The sequence below is a fragment of the Cotesia typhae genome, unplaced genomic scaffold, assembly GCF_013202065.1.
Source record: "Cotesia typhae breed Kobodo isofemale line unplaced genomic scaffold, CoteBio_Ctyphae scaffold_13, whole genome shotgun sequence".
Lineage (NCBI taxonomy): Eukaryota > Metazoa > Arthropoda > Insecta > Hymenoptera > Braconidae > Cotesia > Cotesia typhae.
In genome coordinates, this window is record NW_027423774.1 from 18,402,421 (window position 1) to 18,425,718 (window position 23,298).

The following is a 23,298-nucleotide window of genomic DNA, read 5'->3' on the forward strand; positions in this document are numbered from 1 at the left end:
TTTCAATGTAAATATTGTCCAAAGAATAATCATAATGAAAATAAAGCTAATATAACATTAATAATTATTATTATTGTCATGAAAAAACTGAAAAAATTATTTTTTATTAAATAAAACAAAATTGATTTGATAAAAAAAAACTATTTTTTAAATAAATTTAATATTCTTTAATTATTAAATTAATTAATTAATTATTTAATTAATTAATTAAAAAAATATATTGATATATTGTGAAAATTCAAGTTGATTTTGTTGAATTGAAAATTACTTTTTTTTAATCAAACTAATAATTTTTTTTTTTTTACGTGATGCACACAAAAATTGAGTGGATTTTTATTATCTGATGATCTTATATTAAACTATCAAAAAATTATTTTCCAAATGAAAAATATGCCCGTTTCAAAATTTTGATCATAATTTCAAAAAATTTGAACCTTTTTACTGAAAAAACACAAGAATTTTACGGAAAAAAACTTTACAAGGATTATTATTATTATTATTAAATTATAATAAAAAAATTAAATATTTCTTCAACAGAAATTTTAGTAGAAATATAATTTTATTAGCAAAATAATTTTGATTCTATTCAGTATTGTTAGAATTTACAGGCATCGCAATATACAAATTGTTGTCAATTTTCACTTCAAAACAAACGGCAATCAATTGGTCGATAGGAATAGACACAAAGTTTTCCACTCTTGAACATTTATAGATAAATGAAAATTCGTACTGTACATCATGGTCACCTTTTGCGTTGAATGCTTTTTCACTTGATAACATTTGAATAATCGCCTGATGAGCAGGTGGATGATTCAAGCAATCATCAGGATTCAAACATTGACAGTAATCTAATTTTACGAAGCATATAATTGAACCCAAATGATACCCAGCATGATCTTTGTACAGAGTAAACGACGATGACATTTGTTTTGCTCGAGTGTATCGTTCAGACACATAAAGCTTCGAATCTTTTAATAAACGGAAATACTCTGCGATTTTTCGTACTGGCAATAAATTTCTTAGAGCTTGCTGAACACTCTCAGGAATTCTATGAGTCTCATTGAAAATTTTATAAGTGCCTACAGTATAACATCTGTCTTGTAGTCGATCACAAATTTTACTATTATGTTTTTGCTTAGTGCAAAAATCTTTCATTCTTCCTTCTGGTAGCTGCTCAAAAAATTTTTGAACCTTTAACTGCTGGTTATGAGATCTCACCACTTGTGAATCAATGTGACGTGAATTACATTTAAATATTGACCGTTCAAATCTTCGTATGGAAAACAATCGTTAGCCCACAAAGGTTCAAGAGCAAGTACACATTTAGGTAGATGTATTAGAAGATGAACATTAATGGAACAATTTTTTAAACCATATAAATTTTCAAATTCACGTACAAATTTGTGTAGAAAGTTCGACGCCATATTTATATCAGCATTTGTAATAGAATCTAAATTTAAAAGCGCAATTCCAGCAACTAATAAAGAAAAATGTTCTAAATACTCTTGTTGCATGACTTCTTTCATGACTGGTAAAGCATAATAAAAGAACCAATTCTTAAGCTCAGATGCTTTCCAGTGTACGAGATCTTCCGTGGAGCGAGGCATACGATGAACAAAGCTGGGTGGTTTAATATTAATTAATCGGTTGTTAATGATATTTGACATATCAATTAATGAGTAACGTTCACCTCTATTGCTCGGGTCAAACCATAATGATAGTAGTTTTTAACCACACCACCAAAAACACAGTGCATTTGATCTATAGCAGTTCCAATGATGAAATCAGGCATTAATTTAGATAGAGCACAGGGTCCTTTGACACCCATATGAGGAGAATCATTATTTAATGCGAGTTGAGCAAAGGTAACACATTCTCTTGAAGTTCGCATTTGAGGATCCGGCGTGTACCGATAAATATGAGTATGAGAACTGCCATCAGGTGGCAAGTGATAAGTTTCGCCTGGCCATAAACATGATGGACAACCATAATTGCCCATAAAATAAGTGAAATTAAAAATTGACACTTAGCTGGAAGGTCACAAGTTCCTATAAGTAATACTGCTTTGACTTCTATGATCTGATTATCAGCCAAAGTAATTTGAATACCTTCAGATAAATTTTTTAATTGTTTATAGAATTTATTGAAATAGTTATTAGCGTTAGGTTTCTCAGATCCAAACCACAATCCAAGTAGTAATAAATTTTCACGTTTTGTCCGCTCAGCAAAAGGTAACTCATTTATAGATAAATATACTGGCCACATGCTAACTTTAGAGGATTTGTAAACGGGTATCCCGTCGGTGTACCAAGTTAAAGAAATATTATTTCTGTCCGCTAAAAACCCAATTTCAATAAATTTTTGATACAAACTTCCTTTGTACACATCATCGATATGAGGATTACCATTATCTACATCAGGATGAAAACGTTGTTGCAAACATTCGTAAAATCCTGGTCTTCGATATAATTCTTTCAGCTGACTTTTAACAGGCAATTCGACGAAATAAGTAGTTTCAGTTGATTCGCAGTTGTCACATACTTCATTCTCTGTTTTTAAATTTTTTTGACAAATGGAGCAGTAAAAATGTTTTTTTCTTAATTTTTCCTTTTTTGATAATGAAAAAATTTGCGGAATTTATGGAGACTATTTTTGAAGCAATTATTATCGTTGTGATTACAGTGTAAATTGATGACAGTAATAATATCACCCAGACAAGTTTGGGTAACATTATGTCGGGTAAGTAAAGATAATATCAAAGTCATGCTTTGACTTACTGTCAACGGTTCTCCAGGATATAACAGTTGTTCATAGTCTAAATTTCTGAACTCATCATCTTCCTCCTCATCACTATCACTCTCCACTTCATCTTCACTGTCCTCATTTTCTTCATTCCTATTTAAAACTTCATCATCAATTTCATCTTGATCACTTTCCTCTATAATGTCATTTCTATTTAAAATTTCTTCATCAATTTCATCTTGATCACTTTCCTCTGGAATGTCACGTACGTCATGTATATTATCAGCTACTTCATCCACATTCTCTGCACCTTCAACCTATAGTGAAAAAATTCTTTTAATTACCTTTTAGTTAATGTACTTGATAAAATTATATTTTATGTTAAATTTTAATTATGTTTTAAAACTATGATATTGAAAATTGTGATATTGAAGTTAGCCATCAGCTGTCAACTTAAATTTTTATAACAAATCAATTACAATAAAAAAAAATGCTTCTAAAAATTTTCATTTGTAATTTTTATTAATTTTCACACGTTGAACTTTTTAATTAATTTTTTTTATTAATAATTTAATTATTATAAAATTATAAAAAAATTTTTAATATCTGTCAACTTCAGTGTCATTTTAAAATTTCATTTAATTTAAAAAAGTTAAATATTTATAACGATCAAATTTACAGCTTTATGTGCAATTAGCAATTACATAAATATCTAAAGATGTTACAACTTATTGGAGTATACGTCAGATCACATGACCTCAATAATTGTTCATAGCAAATCAATTGTTCATAGACTTGCATTGACAGTATATTTATGATTTTGAATTTAGCTGACAGCTATCAATTTTTTTAATTTTTATAAAATATAAATTACAATAAAAAAATGTTTTAAAAAATTTTCACTCATAATTTTTAATAATTTTATGAAGTTAGCCGACATCAATAAATTTTTATGATTTTTTTTATTAAAAAATTATGATAAAAACATTAAAAAAAAATTTTATCATTTGTTAAAAATTTCAAAAACTATAAGTGCAATTTAAAAAAAATTTTTTTTAGTTATAATTTAATAAATTAAGCAAAATAAAAAAATTAACAATGCTGGCTAACTATATTATTATTATAATTTTCACATGTAAAATTTTTAATGAAATTGTTTTCATAATAATTTAATTGGTATAAAATTATAAAAAAATTTCGAATGTCACTAAACTTTAGTATCATGTATATTTTCTTATTTCATGCATGTAATTTTCCGTTATTTTATTGGTAATTAACAATAAATATTAATATATATTAATTTTACCTCATAAGCATTGACTTGGTTGACTTGTTCATTTAACCTAACATTGTTTACATCGTTGTCATTGATTACATGATCTTCATTAACAATAAAGTTGTCCAATTGTCCATTTAATCTGTTTTCAATATCATCATTGTCATTGACTTCATTAATTACATTAACAATTTGGCGATCTAACTGATTATTGAATTCATTGTCATTATTTTCGTCATCACTGGTGTCATCATCATCATTGAGAATACTCCTCAAGCAATCAAGTTTTCTTTTTTTTGAGTAGTCATTATAACACTTTCTAGAATTCCTTCTCACCATTTTCAGTGTCGTATTTTCACTTTAATAATTTTTAATTATCGTTTTCCACTAAAAAATACTCTAAATCATATGTTTGTTGCACAACAAAATAAATAGTAATCAACAAAAGAGGTTGAGTGCGCAAGTATTAAAAAAGAGTATGGTAAGGTAATCTATCCTGTTACCGACAGTAATTCACGATTCTACGTTACCTAAAGGAAACTTAGTGGGGATTGGGGAAGTAGATCGTCAGTCGCCATTTTGAGATGTAGTTTTCGTTGTATTTACTCCGTCGAAGAAATTGTTAAAGAAAAAAGTTGAAATTAAATATTATTATGGCACCAAAACGACCGAAAAAGTTAATAATAATAAATATGTCTTGATATGGTGGATTGTCGAAGGTACAAAAACAATTACAGAATTGTCAAAAATACCTAAAACGAAGCGGGAAAAAATGTCAACATCAGAATTAGGTGGGAAGGAAGTGACGGAAAACGAAAATTTTATTTTGCAAAAATAATTGAATTTGGTGGTAAGTATACATTCGATTTGATAAAAAATAACTCTAGGTAAAAATGATTAATATTTGAAAATTATAAAAACAAACTTTTCTATTTTAATAGCTACGATTGAACAGCTAGACCAAATCAAGTTAGATAATAAAGGCAATATTTGTGATGAGAACACGAAAATGTTCAGTGAAACTATTGTACAACAAAAAAAAGTAATAGATGTTTCAAAAAAATTGAAAAAGAATTTGAAAAGAAAAACAAAAATGAAACAGAAAAAGAAATTGACAAACAAGCTCCTATTTTCTCGATTGATGATCCGCCATTTTTCACCAACCATGACAAAAAAATTAAGGTTAAAACTACGCAAAAAAACAAGACACGAGCTATTGAATATAATGACTCATAGATCCAACCTTACATAGGATCTATTAAGAAAGACAATAGTCCTGTAAATGTTGATATTGATAAAAGTGATGATGTTAATACTCAATATGACGCTCAATTTTCTACAACTGCTTGTGAAAATCAATATTCAAATCTTTCAAGTGTTAAAAGATCAATAATTGATGAGACTGATTTGCAAGTTCCAACTGAAAATGGGTTAGGTTTATCTTCTATTTGGACTAACGATTATTTCAGTAACTGGGCAGTTCCAAATACTCCAGTTATCAAGGATTTTCATCCTTTAGTTGAGGAATCTAATATACCACCAGTTATGTCATCAGATCTATTGGAGTTGAAGAGTTCAAATGAAGATTGTAATAATCCATTGCTGTCATATTCTGATCAAACACAAATCAATCGAAAAGAAAATGCTGGCATTTTCCGACCATGGAGTTTGTTATCCAATATTAGCACTACCTTTCACCCAATTACGGAGAATAAATCAACCAAAGAATTATACTTGGAGCCATCAGTACTTGCTAAGATTGACACGAGTGGAGATAAATCAAATGTTTTTGAGAGCACAGAGAAGAATTCGAATATTGGATCGATGGTTGCTTTTCTAAAAAACGAAGGTTACTTTTAATTTTATTTATAGTGATTGGGTATTATTATTTTTTAAAAATGAAAATAAAATAGTCGTAATCTATCAATAAATATTAATAATTTAATAGATGTTTGTAATAAATATTAAAAATATTGGTATATTTATTATTGTGATAATTTACACTTTCAGTACGGGAAACGGATGTAACTTTTATGCAAATGGTTGCAGAAGCCCTAACCCGGATTTATGAGTCGAATGAACGTTACAATAGACAGTCTTCTAAAGTTTTCGAAGTAAAAGAAATTAATTTTTATATTTAAAAATTACTTTTTTATTTTCTATATTTTCATAATTATATTTCTTTACTTAAGTTATCAATTGATACAGATTCCTGAATTTTATACTCAGCCTGGAGATGGTATGGTTGAAATAGCCAAAAACTCAACAATTTTCTTTCCATTACATGTAAAAAAAAGAATTGAAATGGCATGTCAAGGAAATGACGATTGGGAGACCATCGTCAAATCAGCTCTTTTAGAAATTTATGGTGATAATATTTCTAATTATTCAGCAAGGGGAACTCTTGTTAATCGTCATAGGCGTCCAAAAATTGATGATAGGCTGTATAATTCTATTTTTGGTATAATTGTTTTATTTGATTGTTATATAAAAATATTTATTATTTATATTTATTATTAATTAATTTTTATTCATGAATTAAAATTACTCTGATTTTTTTATAGATTGGATAAAAGAAAAAGTTGGGCCCAATATTATTATCACGAGTAAAATGTATAATACTACGATTAACAAATTGTCTTATAATAAAAGGGCTAATGTAACCATAATACCAAAGAATTCCAGCGATTCTCACCCACCAGATAGGAGTAAGTTGTCTAATTTCAAAAGAAAATTATTTTCATCTCTGTCATTGTGTGTACGTTAAGATTAAAACAACTAATAAAATTAAACTATTTAATTTCAAATTATTCAGTTAGTGAAGAAGATTTACTATTTTGCAAAAGAATTGTAAAAGTCGTTGAGGAATCTTATGAGATTCAGAAGCGAGAATTATTACCTCAAAGACAAACGCATGAGGTATTATTTATCAATTTTTATTTGTCCATTTTCATTAATTCTTTTATGTTGTGAAATAATTTATTCAATAACTTTCAGATATTAAGTAAATATACTGAGCCCGCGAAATCAAAAATGAAAATAAGTCCAAATTATGAAATTTATCTTTCAAAAGGTACTTATGCTTATATAGAAAGAAAAAGTGAAATCATAAAAGGAAATTACGATTGGAAAACGTTGGTAAAAGAAACATTACTTGAGGTATACGGTGATGAATTGAGAAATTATTCTGCAAAAGGGACTCGTGGCGATTTTCCTGGTATCAACATTGAATTATATCGGGCCCTATATGGTAAGTCAAAAATTGTTTCTATTTTAATTTTTTTTTACACGGTCAAGAATTAAAAATATTCAAGCCAGAAGATGATACATTTATAAATTTTATAATGAAAAAATTGCTATTTTAACGCTGGTCATAAGTATAATATTAGTTGTAATTGACATGTATAATGCGATTAGCTAAATAAACTGAATGCTTAAATTTTGATATTGAGAATATAAAAAAAAATAAAATGCTAAGTCAATAAATGAATATGTAATGAACTCAAATTATTTCAGATTGGGCATGTTCAATAAATAATTCTGTAGTAATCCCGGATAACGATTTTGCAGAACATATCAATATACTTACAGCAAATAAAAGAAAAGGAAAAAAAATACCCAGCACAAAAACTTCTTAATATTATTTTTTTATTTACTATTATGATTATTATAATTATTCTTAATATAATTAATGTAATTCTTAATATAATCTTCAAGATAATTTAAAATTAAAAAATATGAATAAATGAAACATTTCAAATATAATAATTATAAAAAATTAAGATTTAACTCGCCGAATAAAAAATGAACATAAATATAACAATTTTTAATTGTCAACTTAGTTTTCAGAAAGTGTCAATAATAATAATAATAACAATAATAATAATAATAATTATTATTATTATTATTATTAAAAAAAAATTCTGTTCCTAGTAGGGTTCGAACCTGCGTCCCTAGGCACGGTATAACAAAAATAATAATTATTATTTGAATTATTATTATTATTCAACGCCTGATTTGACTGTAATTCTGTCAGAACGGGACAAAACTCCACTATTTACAGTCAAACCAGGTCTCCGGTTTATATAGCGTTTGATCGAGCAGAGTCTTCCCTGACCACTCAATTTTCTGAGAATTGCTGGAAAAAAATACATTTTAAACGGGTCTGAATTTTCGACTCGGGGTGTTTTAACAAACGAATAAAAAATAAATTTACGTCTTTAGAGCTGACGACTCTTTTCTATTTTTGAATTGTGACAAAGAAACATAGAAAAATTATAACTGTCTTTCAGTTGATTGACGTAGACAATAATCTAACAGGCTGAGAAAAAATTTTAGATGCATACGAGCCCTGGAACTACCCTTATGACCACGTGTCAGGTTCAAAATTCTCATAGAAATATATATAGAATGTTTGAAAGCTTCCTAAAAAACTTGCTAAATTTCGAAGTTTCTTCAACTTTTAAAAATTGTTCAAAATATATTAATATTACAGAAAATTTTTTTGATTTAAATTACGGAATTTTTCTTTGTACAAATTCATTCGAAGAAAACCGTTCGGAACTTCAAGTATTCTTATTCTTCTAATCCTTTTTCGAAAATAAGCTTTTAAATAAAAGCAATGAAGAAAATCTAATCAAAAAAATATACCAAAGGGTCATTGGCTATATTATAAGCATCAGCATCTTGTCTTATGCAAGTCGCGATGGCAATGTATTAGTTTACATAGATAATATAGACAAGAGCATAGCAGCAAAAGCTTCGGAACAGAACAGGAATAGTAGCAGTAGTAGTGGTAGTAGTAATAGTAGTAGTAGTAGCAGCTTCATTTCAACTCAAAGAGCCAGAGTAACAACCCCGTCAACAGAGGGTAGATGCTGTCTGCAGTCTACGGAGATGCGATCAATATTACCGTGTTCTCTCTACTCCTCACCACCACTGTTGCCTCTGATTCCCTCTCTGCTCCATACTCCACATCCAGAAGCACCAGTACCAGTACCAGTTCAGTGGAATCAAATAGTAGTAGCACCCCAACTACTACCACTACTGGTAATACTGATTCTACTGGTCTTATAGTATGTACTAGTAGTAGTCGCACACCTACTAGCACACGGAGTCAGAGAACCCGCGTTCCGACCCTCCGTAACGTCACTATCGTAGGACGCCATCTTGCCATCAGACAACTGAGTCCTCCGTTATCGCATTCGCCCGCTCTACTCGCGCATCACCCCGCGGTCGCCATTCCATATCCACCACCAACGAGGAGACGAGTATTCGGGCTGTGTCAGACTTGCTCTTTATATATGTATAGATATAGATATATATAGGTGCTCAATCCGTTGAACACGCAAATTAACGTGAGTACCTCCAGCTTTCTGTACACTCCAGCTATATGTACACTCCAACGTCAATTCTCTGTCCTCAATGCCCTCCTCTACATATATACGTCTATCCGACTCTAAACAAACCTCTCTGCTGATGATCTTTATCAGCCAAGTTATTTACACTACTGTCAATTCACTGGCTTCCATTTAATTATTTTTTTAACTAAAAAAAAAATTTCATTTTCTAACGAGATTAAGCAAGAAAATTTTATTTGTTGCTTGAAGCATCCCTTGGTAATTAACTGGGACGACTTGTGGAAATTAACTCGAAATGTTAAAGATCAAAATTAATTTTATTCAATGATTCTATAATGGGAGGAAAATTCTTTTTATTCAAGAGATCCTAGAAATTTATTTTGTAGGATTTAATTATTATGAGTTAACCAGAAAAAGTTTTTAAAGTATAATTTTTTAGTTATAGAACTTTTCTACTTGATTTAAGAGTAAATTTTTTAAAAATAATTTTCTTGGGTTAAGATTTTTTCTAAATTAGTTCAAATAAATTTTACTCTATTCAAAAATTTTTCTAATTAATTTAACATGGTCAAGCTTTTCAAAATTAGATTCTTCGTTCAAAATTCTTTTTTTCAAATTAAATTAATTTTTTTTATTAGGGTAAAAATATATGTAATGTTTAATTAATGAATTAATTACAAAAATAAATGAGTATTCCCAAATTTATTGATGATAAAATTGTAGTAATTAAACTGTAAATAACTCATGAAATTGGTGAAAGTTGCGGTGCATAAATTTAATGACACCTTCAGTGACTACTGAATAAAAACCGCAGCTTAAATGAAAATTAAAACCGCCAATTACATTAATGACTTCATTGACCCTTTATAGTCTTTATAAAAGCAACTGCTTAATGAAAATTAACACCTGCAATAAAATTAGTGACATATTCACTTATTTACCATAAAAAGATTAATTTATATGCATAGAAGAAAAATGATGGCTAAAACAAAGGGCAAAGATTAAAAGTTGATTTAATATTTGATATACAGTGTCTAAGTGATGAAGACCGGAAGAATATTCTTTGTAGAGTGTGCATGATATAGGTATTATATTATACTTGAATCCCCTGATCTCCGGGTGACACTTGGACCCTTTTGCCCTGACATCAGGGTGGCCTAGGACCGCCTATCAACGACCACACTGCATACGAGAGCAAGAAACCATAACCAAAGCCTCTATTATGCTACTCTCAGCAATAAGAACAATGAACATGAGCACGACTCAGTTATGTTGCAGTTTTGACGTGGAACATACGTCAGTCACAATTATTAACATTTTATAACTTGAAAATTTGTAACATTACCACAATTTTTTGAATAAATTTTTGCAGAAATAAAAATTTTAAAGGAAATAAAAGTGAAGGTCAAAGTAAAGGGTGTAATAGAAATTTAGATTGGATGCGAAGCCTCGAAATCGCTCGGAAGGTCTTCGAGATTTCCGGGTGGTATCGACCCCCGTGATCGTTAGCAAAGAGTTCGCAACTGATTCGAAGCATATGCGTGGTCGGTTTTGATGAAAGCCATCAAGTGCTTATGGGCATCTGTAGTGGTAGCGCGTGTCATACAATAAGTACTACTCCCTCGAGTGCACTAAAGAGTTCTTCAGAACTGTATTATCATTACATTGTACATAGGTGGCTATGCTTAACAACCTTTGCCCTCACTGGAAATTGCGCAGGAAAAAATTGCAGCGTTTTTATATGAAGGAATTAAAGGCAATAACACTCTCGCTAAATAATAGTTATTTTTGTGCAGTATAATTTCAAGAGTAGAAGCTTTGAATTTTTTAACGGACGAAAGAAGTGACAAATTCTAAAGAATTTTTGTTCAAATGATTTAAAATTTTCCTTTTTTTAAATTTCAAGTATAATTATTTTTTTATTAAAATAAAATACTGATTAAAAAATTACTAATTAAAATCCTTAATTTCAAAACAAAAACTTGAGCCAAATAGTCATTTAAAAAAATTTTATTTTGTCTTAAATCAAGCAGAACATTTTTTCAACCAAATGAAATTTACTGAAATCGATAATAATTTCTTAAAATTGAAAACTTTTTTTTTTATAAGTATTTTAAAACAATTTTCTTGATTTAAAATTTTTTATTTTGAATCAAGCTAATTTTTTATCAGTGAAATTTATTTATTTAATTTTTTTTTTTATTACTTGAAGTTAAATATTCAAATAAGTAGAACAATCCATGGAACAGTCCTCCGGAATCATTAGTCCATTTGACAGTCCTAAGAAGTTGAACAACTGTTTCCGTATAACTTGGCGTGTTTATAAATGATCTTGTAATTAATCGACGATCAGTACTTTGATATTTTATTTATTTTCATGATATATATACCATCTTTGAATAAAAGATTCCTCAGACTACTTACATTATTCAGTCTGATGAAAAGTATACTGGTAGATGTACGATGAATAAATATGTATTAAAAAAAAAGAAAGCTTAATAATTTATTGAAACTGTCTAAACTGTAAGACACATAAATTAATTAATTATCATCAGTTGTCGCTAACAATTTTACTGACATTGGATAATGATGAATAATAATTTTACTGAATCTGATAGTGATGTAATAATGAGGGATTTGATAAATATATATTTATGCGAATCTTCAGTTATTTATATACTTTAAATATGCAGGTATAAACATAAAAAAAGAATAATACAGATATACACAATAAAACAAAATCTATTATATGTATAAAGAACAATCGCGTGCTCGCGAGGTGGAGCCTTCAGTAAACCGTGGAAAAGACCGTTCTATGTCACGCAATCTTCTGTATTCCCATTGGTTAGAGTTAACTTTAAGTGTGTGACGCCCCCATGCACGAATATTATTTTTTTATCCATTATTTTTATTATTATTTTATTTTTGGCAATATATTTCATTGACGTAAATAAATGTGCGACGTACGCTGCTGCTTGTATATACATTTATTTATTTGTTTATTTATTTTTGTCTCTGATTTAAGAGAATCGATTTATCGGTTGTGTGACTGGATCCTAAATGTATGATTATTAACAATGAAAGAAAACAATTATTATTATTATTAATAATAGTAAAAAAATGTAATGGTAAATGAGGACCTGTTTCAAAGAATCATTTGATCTCTATCATCAATGCTTTCTCAACTTTCTCATATTTTAACTATTAATGAATTATCATTTAATTGTTTTATTTTTGAAATTAAAAAAAAAATTGTCGGTTTAAAAAAAAGCAATTAATCCTGCTTGAAATAAAATCCATCTCCGAAAAGTCATTTTGTCGGAGGCAATTTACAAAAAGAACTTTTTTAAAACGTTATAAAATAGAAGATGAAGATGAAGTAAAACCAGGATTTGAATACGTCAAACACGAGTAATACTTCCATAAAAATTCAATCTTAAAGTTCAACATTTTTCTTCTTATTCAATGTCCTAAATCCTTAAATCCTGTAATTATTATTGAAGAATATAAAAATGAAGATGAAGAGTGGTTCAATAAGTATTAAATTTCATTTTTACTATTTTTGTCCCGAATGTATGACAACGTTAATCAAATGATAACGGCAGACATTATTGGTGATGTTTGGAATCGATTAAACAACAGTTCTAGGTACAATTAGGGACGAAAATTAATTAACAGACGGGTCTTTATGTCAAGAGTGATTTGATTGTATAACAAATAGTACCCACTGGCCAGTATCTTTGTCCCATAAATCTGAGATACAATATTACTCAGTATTCAGTGTACATGTAATGCAATGCAATGCAATGGGTATACATTGTCCATAGCATACCATGCCATGCCATACCATACCATACCATACCTAACTATAACCGTTGTATAGATAAATGTAGTCGGAGCTACCAGTAAATACACAATTCTCGTTGCGTGTTTAGAGAGCTGCTCGCGGTTACGCAAATTTAACATCCTGGGCATGCCCAGCCCGAGATTATGCCACTGCGAGTGTCACGTTGCTTGAGGAATTTATGCTTACTCCGATATCTGACCTACCGGTGGTTACGTATTTTCCCCTCATTTTGCATACGTACTTCATCCAAATGTAAGATTATTTTAACACGATTATACATTCTGTTTCGCTACTGATTTATTATTTTTATGATAAATATTTTTTTTTCTTCTCAATAATTAAAAAATTATTCGATGTTTGATTATTCACTCTCATAATTATCCAATTATAAAATTTTTGATAAAATATTAAAAATAAAAAATCAACAAATTTATAACATGTATACACAAACAGTCAACTAAAAATTTTAAATATTATGATTGAATAAATTTTCCTACGACAGCTGGTTGATTACAGAGCTATCAATATCTATCCACGCTTTTAACGAGCACAAAAAATAAATTCAGCGTAGATCAAAGTATTGAATTAATAAAAAAAATAGTTAGAGAACATTTAATATATTTATCGCCTAGAGGATTTATGAAGTAGCGACGTGCCACAAACGAGTTTATGATCTTGCTCGTCATTATTCCCCAGTACAGCAAGTAACAAGTATAATCGCGTCTACTTTGCCTCAACATCTCTTTACTTATTTTCTCTCCCTAACTTATCGCACTTATCGTCAGATATTCCCACTCGGCGCATTCCCACTCAGGCCTCAGGTGATGAGGATTCTTCGGGTTGCAAAAGAAGAACCAAGACCAAGAAAGAAATAACAAGAACCTGAAGGACTAAGAGTAAGAGAATACTCTACCAGAAGAGGGCTCTGAAATAAATAAAAGAGGGAAATAACAAGTCTTTGACGAAGAAACAAGTATAGTTTAGCGATAACCCGAGATGCCGATGTACAAGCTTAATAGGCTGAGAGAATAATAATAAAAGTTACCCTGATAGCCAGCGCTTTCTCAGTAAGTGTTGACTTCCAGCAGTTACGGTTAATTTATACATCAAGTTGGCGGTAATTCTTCTCTCAACAACAGTTGTAAGCAAATTGACGGAAATCTACGGCCGCAACTTGAATACAAGTTAACAATCAAACTTGTAGTTAAATTTCCTTTCAACTTTACTACAATTTGAAGGGATTACTTGTACAGCAAGTTTTGGCGTCTATTTGCAGAGTAAGTTGTAGGTAACTAATAGGTAATCGCTCTCTTTGCCAACTCTTTCCGTCAAGTTTGCTTCAAATTGCGGACGTAGATTGACAGTAAGTTATAGGTAAGGTGGCTATCAGGGTATACCTTATACCAAGCAATTATTTTATATCCATCGAGCAATTTGACAGAAGCCAGATGAAAACTGTTTTAGCAATTGTTAACAATCGTGAGAAGGCTACTCGTTTTAATTACCCGACGACTACAATTATAAACAAACAACGATTTATATTATATATTATATATTATATATTATATATTATAATCATAAACCATAAACAGCTAATTATAATTATCATAAAACAATGTGTGGAGTAAATTTTCATTATTTTTTCCTGCATTCCAACAATTAAGTTACAATCTTCTCATACCTAACGGTAGATGACACTTTGCACTGCTAAATATGTGCAAAACAATAGAATTATCAACAATTACCGCAAATACAATAAAGCAATAACCATTTTACTAAAAATGTCACTGTGATTGAGAGTTTGATACAAATAATAATACCGTGGATAAGATTTAACGTGTGTCAAACTATGTATGAGAATAAAAAAATAATTAATTGTAAATTTATATTTTTTTAGAAATTCGTACGTCAATTAACATGTATCATAATGAAAAAAAAATTGATTGAGTAGTTGATTAAACTGGGAAGCATTAAAAGATAAGCTCCTTATAAAAAAATCAAAAAAATTATTTTTATTTTAAAACTTTTAACTTCAAGTTTGACTCTGTTATAAAAAGAAGATTCACAGACCATTCGACCTCTATTGGACATTTTTAACATTTACTTTAGTCAAAAAATTATATATGAACGCATATGATCTTTTCAGGTCAGACATGGGCCATATATGGATAGAAATTATTATTTTTGATCACATATCGATAAAGCCAGATATATAAACATGTATGGCCAAATTAGAAAAAATTTTAAATGGAAAAAAATCATATATTAATACGGATATGAAGAAAAAAAATAAATGAGTTGAAAAATAAGTTAAGAAGGATGTATCATCTATGAAGGGCCATATCCTGCTCCACTTGAAGAGATTTCCCGGCGAGATATGTATCGTAATAACCAAGAACCTTAACTGGATAGGAGAAGCTGAACAAAACTAAACTGGAGAATATAACTTTGTGATGAGACCAGAGTTGATCGAATATTTTTTATAGTGAACTGAACCTTTTTCTCGTAGTCATTTTGTCGTGTTATGTCGTATCGCTTAGATTTGGACAGTCGAAGTCGATACCAATATGATAGATGGAGATGAAGTTATCTAGATAGATGAAATAGATTTCGAAGCAGAATGAAAGACGGGTGGCTCTGCGTTTAGGTTATTAGTTAAGTTAAATGTCGCCGGGAAATGGTCGCAAGCTAACGACATTTTTTTTGTCGTTTGTTATAGATGTTTTTTTTATTATTTATTATTTCTTGTTATTCATCATTGATATTTTGTGTTAAGGAATCTTTAGTACCCGGCTACTGACGGTGATTTATCAATGCAAATAAGTGAGCAATATATTCAAAAAGGTATAGATATATGTCTATAAATATAAATAATAATGGTTTTTTAAAGAATGAGTCTGGCTGTTATCTAAGGACAATCAACTAGACAGTAAATTCACTGCAAATATATTCAATTACTCAATTTCTCATTACTTATGCAATGATTGATGACGAGTTGATAATGACAACGATAATGATAATAATAATGGTAATAAATGTGTGCGTGCGTGCGTGTGTGTGTGTGTGTGTGTGTGTGTGTGTGTGTGTGTGTGTGTGTGTGTGTGTGTGTGTTTTAAACATATAATGTATAGAATGACAAAAGGTTGTTGGGATGTGATGTATATATTTAGTGGTATCATGAAAATAAAACTCTCAATCATGACAGTAAAAATAATCTGGCATTAATCGTTGACTCAATGCTCTATAAGTTAAGTATGAATAAGGATTTATATGCTGATATGTGAGATGTGAGATGTTTGTCTCTCTTTGGGTTTGGGATCTCCGTCTCGTTCTCGCGCAGTTACGTCGGCATGTATATAGGAAATTACATAATCCGACCATTAGGGGTGACTTTGCTCCGGGGATAACGCAGAAACACCGAACAAGGGTGGTGGTGGTGATGATGGTAGTAGGCGGTCTGTGTGTGCTCATGTGACTCGTGCCGTCATAAAGCATCGATACATCAAGCTTTGCATGCGTGATATGGGAACACCAGCGGATCTCCCTATACTCAACTCGATACCCTCTACTCGATCGGCTGTGCTTTCAGCCCTTAAGTGCGAGAATTACGACGCGATCTCGACAAGACATGTCAGTCCTTTGTAGAGGATTAATTTTTATATCTGTGGGAATGGTTAAGTCTTGTCAATGTGACTAATTTCTACTTTTATTGTTACGCATTTATAGTTAGAAATTTTTATGATCTTATTATAAATCATTATGAAAAACAATATGACTGTTTTTAAATAAAAATAAATTTCTACGTCTGTAAAAAAAGTGTGGTAAAGGATAAAGCTATGACTTTCAAATTTATAACAAAGGTTTTTAGTTAATATAAAAAAATTGAACTTATTAAAAATAAAACTGATAGATTTATTAAATGATCCAAAATATTTTCACATGAATCCAAATAAATATTTTTATAGATTTTTTTCATTTAAATTGAACTAATTATAATCCATTACCAAATTCAAAAATGTATGAGTCTTTTGCAGAGATAACTTCTTATTGATACAGATAAAATTTTTTAGAATTGCCTTTTCTGAAATAATCAATTAAAGAATTATTTTCCTTCAAAATTATGATTATAATATTGACATATACGTAACATTTTAAAGCATTTAAAAATAATTTAATATAATGATTAACATAATAATGAATAATAACAAAAAATAATGAACTTGATTTTAATAACGCTATTAAGTTATCGTTTTAGAAATTATTAAAATTAAATATGTTGCACTAATTGAAAGTTATGATTATGATGCAATGAGGTAATAAAATTTATCAGCATTAAATTTAAGGAATAAAAGCACAATATCTAATCACGGATCTATATAAAATCATGTTCAATATTTTTTAATCTATTCTTACTTATTGAATTAATAATATTTTAAAATGATAGAATAATTACCTTATTTTGTCAATAACTGATTTTTCTCACAAATACTTTAACCAAATCTCAAAAAGAAATGCTTAACTTCTTCCATAGTTTCAAACCGATGTCCCGCAATTTTTATGTATGTATCATTATGAATATATTGTATCTCTATTCCATTATCAAAAGAATAGAAAGCATTCGTCGTCTTTAATAAAATAAATATCGTGCAAATTATCAATATCAATATCAGCGCTTTGTTAGAAGCAACCATACTGTTTATTACTTTTCCTTTCACTTTATTTGCCTTCCAAATTTCGTTGATTGTTACTGTGACTTATTCCAACATAACATACGTGCTTATATATCAACAACCTCTAACGGAAGTTACCATAGTAAATCAATGTATGATCATTAAAAATACAATTAACGTAATGTAAAGTATGTAAAATTCTCATCAATTAATATTGTGATAATATAAATTAAAAATGTATTTATTTAATATTTTTATTGCTCATAAAAGTTTTAAATTTAATTATCAAATGTTTTTATGAGAGAAAAATTTTCAGTATATTATTATTATAATCGTTATAAAAAAACTATCCGTAAATAACTTTTATTCCGTAGAAAAATTTATCGATGATTCATAAAAAAAACTAATTAATGATAACACAGTTTCAATGTTTTCATATGTTTATTCGTTATTAAATTAAAACTTGTTACTGTCTTTTTATTAATCGACTCTTGTATAATCTTTTACCAAAATTTTTCCAAAAAAAATGAACGCGTGTCTTATCTTACTTTTCATCAATATTCAAACAAAAATCGTAACTATGTACAATAAATTTATTATCATTGATGTGCTATCGATCCAACTCGTTGAAAATTTACACAGACGGTTCAAAAGTTCAACAAGAGTGTAAAAAAAATTAATACGTACTATGATTATGATAATAAGTCACAACATAAAACAAAGCGCATCTTTTATATTTCTATAGTACATGAATGGTTGCTAACACGATTTATAGTGCATAAAGAATCCGCCCTCTAAGCAGTATCTTCATCTCCTCAACGGGAGGATGTACCAGTTTGAGACTCACACAAAAGGAAATCTCTTAGAACAAAAACCGTACCAGTACCAGAGGAGATTTTAGACTAAAAAGTATCAAAGAAATCAGAATTTTAGATTACATTTTTTTGTTCCCCAATTTAATATTTTTCTGAATGAAACTCAAGAATTCCGTAATTATCTCTAATGTTGATTAAATAAATAAATAGTTATAGCATGAAATTAAGTTAAAACATCAATTTGTAGATATTTATGCAAATAAACATTTCACTGAAACCGCAATTACTATGTAAAAATCATATTAGTGATATGAAATCTTGGTAACTAGGGATTGATAAAAGCATTAAGATAAAACGTCAGTACATATAAATTAGCAAGAAAAGATATAAACGCAAAAATAAATGCGTTTTTTATAAACATGCATTGCTATAAAAGCAAGATAGTTTGATAAAGCATTAAACATTATATTGAAAAATTATGTTGTTACTCCTCCACGTAAATATAGTACAAATAATTTGTTAATTATATATAAAATAATTTTATTATTTTTTTATAGTCACATTTAAACGTCCTTTTTATACACAACAATATCGTTAGTGGGATTAAATCAACGGTTTAATCTGTCCTAGTTTTGTATGCATCTATCACTATTCAAGTTACATGTTACATTATTATTTATTATATTTTATACTTTTATTTACCAGCATTTGGTTATATGTAATATGTTTTATGTTTTCTAATACGCGAATTTTGTACAACCGTTAGCTCAGAGCACCACACGCCCTGGTGATAAAACACCTGCGTCCCATCAGCATTTTTCATGATAAACATCACCACAGACTTAGATTCAAATTAATAATAACATGTTGTACTTTATGAATGTGTATAACGCATATTTAACCGTGATATTTAAATTGTTCTTATAGCGTTCAATAAAATATTTATTATAATGAAAATTGATGATAAAAATAAAATTACTTTATCAGCAGTTAAAAATTCTTATATTGTTAGAGAGATTAGTATACAGAAATAGTATATTGTGCCACAAGGGACGAAAGTACTACATTCTGTCCCGCGTGTGTGATTGCCACCCGAGCCGAAGGCGAGGGTGGCAAACACGCGGGTGAGGATGTAGTACTTTCGTCCCGTGTCACACATACTATTTTTTCTCCTGCCAAGCCGAAAATTCGCGAATCTTTTAATGCAATAGCATCGTAGGTAATTATGGAAGAGGTCCAGGGGCGAAGCCCCGGCGGGGGGTTGGGGGGCGGAGCCCCCCCAGTCAAGAAAAAATACAATTTAAAATTATTATTTAAGTAAAGATATTTAAAAAAAATAATTAGTGTTATGAAAATAACAGAATAATTTTTATTATAACTTTAAATAATCATATTGATAAATATTAATAGTAATTATAAGCATTCATTTAATAATAATTATGGATAATCTTAATGATAATATTAGATGATAATTTTAATATAAGAATAATTCTAGTGACTTGGTGATTTAACATATTTTATATAAATCAACCTTTTTTTGGTACAATATGATAATTTTTGAAATTTTCAAACTATAACTCTAATATTATTTAGTGTAATTTATAGTAAGATGATTAATAGTACACTTTTCGATTTTGACGACAGGAGATATTAAATTCAACGCATCCAACTCTTCATTATTTGTTTCAGTCTCAATACCCATTTTAGATTTTGTACTTTTGTTATTGCGTACTATGCCTTCAAATGTGTTAGATCATGTGTTAGAGAGAGAACGTACAATGCGTGAGAGCCGATGTAGGCACTATTGCGCGTCCGCGTTCATTTATTCCGAGGATAGAAACTGCTGCTTTATTCCGGCTGCAAGCGGAAGAAATTTGAATTTTCGGCTTAGGCAGGAGAAAAAAAAATTTCTTGACTGGAGAACAAAATTCTTGGCTTAAGAAAATTTTCTTGAAAAAAATTTAATTTTTTGGAGCAAAAGAAAAATTTTCTCAAGACAAGAAAATTTACTTTATTAAGAACTAAATTTTTTGGAGCAAGATACGTATTTCTTGAAGCAAGAGAATTAATTTTGTTGGAAGAAGTGAAATTTCTTGTGTCAAAAAAAAATTTTTTTTCTCTCAAGAGAATAATTAGGAAGAAAAATATTTTTTTGGTTCAAATGAAGCTTTTTTTCTGTGTAGAGTATTAATAGACATCCGACATTCAAAAAAAAAATTTTTTTTTTGTCCAATGAATAAATTATATAAGTGTTAAAAATATTTAAAAAATTTTGTTGCGTAAATTATGGACAAAATAACTGAAGATGAGATATAAAAAAAGTGTATTTATATTCATATGGGATATAGATGGATGAGAGTGTGTATAGTGAAGTAACGTGATAAATTCAGGAGTAAACCATCCCTGACTAAATTGACGTTGTATAAACGTAAGAGGGTGGCTTAAAGAGAGGGTGAACGGTGGTTACCGGTGTGAAATGTTCCCATGGGGGGTCTGGGGTTAAGGAGAAATATATACTATAAGCGCGTGAATTGGCGGGTTCAATATGGGTGGCTCCGTACAAAGGTTATGACAATATGTTGGACATCTTCCGGAACAGCTAGAGAGCTACCGGACGGGTGAACAAAACGCACTTATTATCTCGTTAACCTATCATCAATCTAAATAAAAAATTTTTTTTTCAATTTAATTTTTAATTTTTTTTATTAAAAAATAAAACTTTTTTATGAAATTGAAAATAAAAAGAGTAGGTTTTTCTTATTTTGTTAGTACGGAAAATTTTTTGTGAACCCTACAGATAAGATATATCATTCATCGCGACAATGATATATTATCTTGACTATAAGAATCATTTTTCTTGGGATATAAGAAATTTATCTTCGTTAAAAGGAACACTTGAATGACTAAAAAAATCGAAATAACTTTTGATAAAAACAAATAAAAATATTCTTTTTCGTTTCTTATTCGTTTTGATAAAAACAGATAAAAATATTCTATAAATTATTTCAGCGAAATAAAAATCATTAGTTTAATTTTTACTTCAATTTTAAATTAAAAAATCAGAGAGTAAGAAAAAAATTTTTTTGCTGTAAAAATAGAAATTTTTTTGATAGTATATTACAGAACGATTTTCATTATATTGCAAACGATGTAAAAAAATGAGTCTAATTAATGCGCAAAATACTTGCAAGCCCGATTGCATTAATATTATTTTAAAGAGAATAAAAAAAAAAAAAAAAAGACCGATAAAAGGATTTAAATGAAAGTACATTCATATATAAGAATAAATATAAATAAAGAGAATCCGAAGGTATTGTATATGTAAATCTCCATCATAAGGATGAAGAAGAACCTAATCACAGTGCGGGTACCACGATAAATCTTAACCTTGTGTCATTTTTCGAATCACAACTCACCCGATAATAATATCCTAGGCCAGGTCTCGTTCGCGGCCCGAGCTGTTATTTGGGTGTACATTTTAACCCTCGGGCTCATATCACACTTGTTTCTTTTGTTCATCTTCATATCCAACACTACAAGACTCTACGGTGTAAAATTTACCACTACTTAGCATCTTGCGTGCCAGCTTTTCACTCTGAAACAAAAAAACAAGGATCATTTCTTGGTAACACAGAGAAAATACACAGTATTAAATATTGTGTAAGATCAACACAATTTCTGTGTTAAATACGGTCCACACAAAATTAGTATTGAAATTAAACACCCCTTGTGTTATTTTAACACAGACTGTAATTACGCATATAATACACAATAATTTTTACTGTAAAAATATAAATAATAAAAAAAGTTTAATAAATATAAAATGAGAAAAGAAAAGTCATAAAATTCAATAGAGTAAAAGTCTTAGCCGTAGGAATTTAAGGCTGAATTTTAGTGGGTGATTTGCTCGGCAGTAAATGCTGAGATTTGTGTGCTAGTTGGTTTTGCAGCAGTTAAGTGTAGAAGTGTAGAAGTTAGTTCCTGCTGAGCCGAATCCCCTAAAAATATTTCGAGGGGTTACATCATGGGGAAGCTGCCTCAATTTATAGTATATAGGTATAGTGTGTAGGGTGTAGGGTCACAGCAAACCAGGGCAACATCACGTCTTTTTGATGCATGTATCGCTGACAAAGTCACCCTCGAGTGCCACCAGGATTAGAGATTAAATAACCAGTATCCCGAGTTAACTGTCCCTTACAGTTCAGCGAGCCGTTTGCCGTTCAATCGAAGCGTATTTAAGCCAGTCGAAAACCTACAAGTGGCCCAAACTATAACTTAAATTCACTGCCCTGCTACACCAGCAAATAAAATACCAAGGGCCGATGTCTGATAGCCCAGGGAATAAAGTATATATAAGATATATAAGATAAACGAAATAATACATAAATAAGGGAGATTGAGTTTATTAAATAATAAGTCAAATCGAATTTACGCTGCTGCTCGATGATGTGCATGCTGAGAAAGAAAATTTCACTCGAATTTACGATTTTAACATCGTCGTTTTTGTGTTCAACAGACAAATGAGAATTTCAAAAAAAATGGTCTGATATAAAATAGATAATTAAAAAATCTTTTACGTAGCAGAACG

General features: G+C 29.4%; 2 protein-coding genes across 3 annotated transcripts; one reads left to right on the plus strand and one right to left on the minus strand.

Moving 5' to 3' along the window:
- Positions 1-2,597: 2,597 nt before the first annotated feature.
- LOC141534113 (uncharacterized) lies at positions 2,598-4,632 on the minus strand. Its single transcript, XM_074253250.1, has 2 exons — positions 4,049-4,632; positions 2,598-3,059 (listed from the first exon to the last, which is right to left on the minus strand). Exons 1-2 carry the CDS (start codon positions 4,355-4,357, stop codon positions 2,598-2,600), a joined length of 771 nt encoding a protein of 256 aa, XP_074109351.1. The 5' UTR covers positions 4,358-4,632.
- A 170-nt stretch (positions 4,633-4,802) lies between these two features.
- On the plus strand, positions 4,803-7,741 carry LOC141534758 (uncharacterized). 2 transcript variants are annotated; one of them, XM_074254315.1, is made up of 8 exons: positions 4,803-4,868; positions 4,960-5,867; positions 6,029-6,132; positions 6,227-6,479; positions 6,583-6,726; positions 6,834-6,937; positions 7,016-7,268; positions 7,535-7,741. In XM_074254315.1, the coding sequence occupies exons 2-8, from the start codon at positions 5,564-5,566 to the stop codon at positions 7,654-7,656; spliced, it is 1,284 nt and encodes a 427-aa protein (XP_074110416.1). In that variant the 5' UTR covers positions 4,803-4,868; positions 4,960-5,563; the 3' UTR covers positions 7,657-7,741. The 2 variants fall into 2 exon arrangements, with proteins under 2 accessions (XP_074110416.1, XP_074110417.1); XM_074254316.1 differs by having other exon boundaries at positions 4,826-5,867.
- The last annotated feature ends 15,557 nt before the right edge of the window (positions 7,742-23,298 follow it).

Bases quoted from the DNA above. Each gene is read 5' to 3' on its own strand.
- LOC141534758 (XM_074254315.1), top strand. From the start codon at position 5,564: ATGTCATCAGATCTATTGGAGTTGAAGAGTTCAAATGAAGATTGTAAT. The intron at 6,133-6,226 runs GTAAAAGAAATT...CAATTGATACAG, and splicing joins AGTCTTCTAAAGTTTTCGAA to ATTCCTGAATTTTATACTCA. The intron at 7,269-7,534 runs GTAAGTCAAAAA...AAATTATTTCAG, and splicing joins ATTATATCGGGCCCTATATG to ATTGGGCATGTTCAATAAAT.
- LOC141534113 (XM_074253250.1), bottom strand. From the start codon at position 4,357: ATGGTGAGAAGGAATTCTAGAAAGTGTTATAATGACTACTCAAAAAAA. The intron at 3,060-4,048 runs GTAAAATTAATA...TTTTCACTATAG, and splicing joins ACCAAGTCAATGCTTATGAG to GTTGAAGGTGCAGAGAATGT.